Source organism: Lactuca virosa, chromosome 6 (genome assembly GCF_052849685.1).
Source record: "Lactuca virosa cultivar CGN04683 chromosome 6, Lactuca_virosa_CGN04683_v6, whole genome shotgun sequence".
NCBI lineage: Eukaryota > Viridiplantae > Streptophyta > Magnoliopsida > Asterales > Asteraceae > Lactuca > Lactuca virosa.
In genome coordinates, this window is record NC_136431.1 from 208,653,496 (window position 1) to 208,655,741 (window position 2,246).

Sequence of the window (2,246 nt, forward strand, 5' to 3'; positions counted from 1 at the left end):
CTCTCCCAAAGTAAATTACATTTTCTAAATAGATGTTATGCTTATATGCTATCATTGTATCATTTGTTCCTTCGATCTCTAAATGATCGCTAAATTTACAGGAAATACATGTTTAGAGTTTCCAGTTTATCTCCGATCCATCTCTCTCTCTGGTACATTTTTCTCCATTTGATTTTGACTTGCACGCAAGGTCTAGTTTTCATCCTCATAACATTCTTATTGTTGATCTTTATCTCATCGCTGTTGTTGATTTTAGATTGGAGTTCACGATTAGTAGTTCGTCGATGTGTTTCAAATTACTTTGTGAATCCGATTTATCAAAATGAGTCTCAAGAGTACGCGCCAAAATTACCTCAGGTAATCGATTCTGGATCCCAAATTCTGATTCGATAATCGACTAAGTTTGTGTACACTGTTTTGATATTTCGATTGTATGAAGTCTATGTTAAATTTTGTGTGTATTGTCTCAGAATCATGAAAAGAAGGCGACCTCCATCGTCGACATTTTGAAGAATGCCAATTCGATTTTGCCTCAAGTAGTCCTCATCAGTACAATTTTGGCTTTCATTCATCCCTCTTCTTTCACATGGTTTACTAGCAGGTTAACTGAATCCATTAACAGAATTTCCTTTCTCAATTAGTCCCTGAATCCCACCTATGTAGAATTTGTCTGTATGACTGAAACAATTCGTGTGATTTCTACTCATGAATTCTAATCATATTTCAGGTATTATGCTCCAGCTTTAGGTTTCTTAATGTTTGCAGTTGGACTCAACTTGAGTGAAAAGGATTTTACAGAAGCATTCAAGAGGCCAATACCTATATTTACTGGTTATGTTGGTCAATTTGTTCTAAAACCTCTTCTTGGTTATCTTTTTGGAACACTGGCCATAACTTTATTCAGGCTTCCAACTTCCTTAAGTAACAAACACTCTTCTCTTCTCTTTTCTTTCATTTTCTTTCCTTTTTGTGGTAAAATGGAGACTAGTTAATTAATTTTAAAAGAATATTTGTGTTACAGGTGATGGAATAATGCTAACTTCTTGTGTTAATGGTGCTCAGCTCTCTAATTATGCCACGTTTTTAACAGACCCAACAATGGCACCTCTAAGCATTGTTATGACCTCACTATCAACTGCTTCTGCTGTTTTTTTCACACCATTTTTATCTCTTCTGCTTCTTGAAAAGAGGTTGAATGTTGATGTCTGTGGAATGATTTCCAATATTCTTCAGATTGTTGTTTCCCCTGTTGCTGCTAGCTTACTTCTCAATCGGTATGGAAAAGCTTTTTTTTTTTTTTTTTTTTTTTTGCATATCTCTTAAACCATTGTTTCATAAAGTAACAATTATTTTGTTACATTTACAGATTCTTCCCAGAAATTTCTTGTGCAATTCGTCCACTTTTGCCTCCTATATCACTTTTAGTGAATTTTTTCTGTGTTGGGGCCCCACTTGCAATAAACATGCAATCTATCATTTCCCCATTTGGGATCTCCGTTACATTCCTTATGATCATGTTTCATTTATCCGGATTTATACTTGGACACTCATTTACAGGCATTTTATTCCACAATCACCCCGATGTCCAACCTCTTCAAAGAACCTTATCTTATGAAACAGGTTTTACTTCCAGTTAATACAGAAAAAATGACTTAACAGACTGTGTCAGATATTTTTTAAACATTATTTATTCAGATAACACTTTATGCAGGTATGCAGAGCGGCCTGTTGGCACTTGCATTAGCGAATAAATTTTTTCATGATCCGCTTGTGGGAATCCCGCCGGCTATATCAGTGAGTTGAAATTTAAATCTATTCGTTGACTTTTTTTGAGTCAAACTGAATAAAATTCAATTTCAAAATTTATTAAGTTGTTTGGATTTTTAAGATAAGCTTGGTAAAACTATAAACCATATTATTTTTGGATATTTTGTGCAGGTGGTAGTCATGTCATTAATGAGTTTTTCTCTTGTGAAGATTTGGGCTAAAAAGGAAAATATATCATTGACTTAAGTTTATAGATCTAATTTTAATATATTTAATATATGATTTGATGGTTTCGTTAAACAATATGTCATATTAGTTCTAGGATTGCTTCGAATTTACATAAGGTCTATTCTACGCAAGTTAAGTTAAATTTTTTGAAATCCAAAATTAGTTTAAAAGAACTGAAACTCAATCCCTTAGATTAAGCGTAGTAAACAAACATACGAATTTCACACATTTCATAATTCATATTGAAAACG

The 2,246-nt window shown here is 33.2% G+C and overlaps 1 protein-coding gene across 1 annotated transcript; it reads left to right on the plus strand.

Moving 5' to 3' along the window:
- The first annotated feature begins 493 nt into the window (after positions 1–493).
- On the plus strand, positions 494–2,019 carry LOC145120742 (putative sodium/metabolite cotransporter BASS6, chloroplastic). Its single transcript, XM_079056542.1, has 6 exons — positions 494–601; positions 728–921; positions 1,022–1,274; positions 1,367–1,620; positions 1,712–1,794; positions 1,939–2,019. Exons 2-6 carry the CDS (start codon positions 756–758, stop codon positions 2,011–2,013), a joined length of 831 nt encoding a protein of 276 aa, XP_078912668.1. The 5' UTR covers positions 494–601; positions 728–755; the 3' UTR covers positions 2,014–2,019.
- Positions 2,020–2,246: the final 227 nt, after the last annotated feature.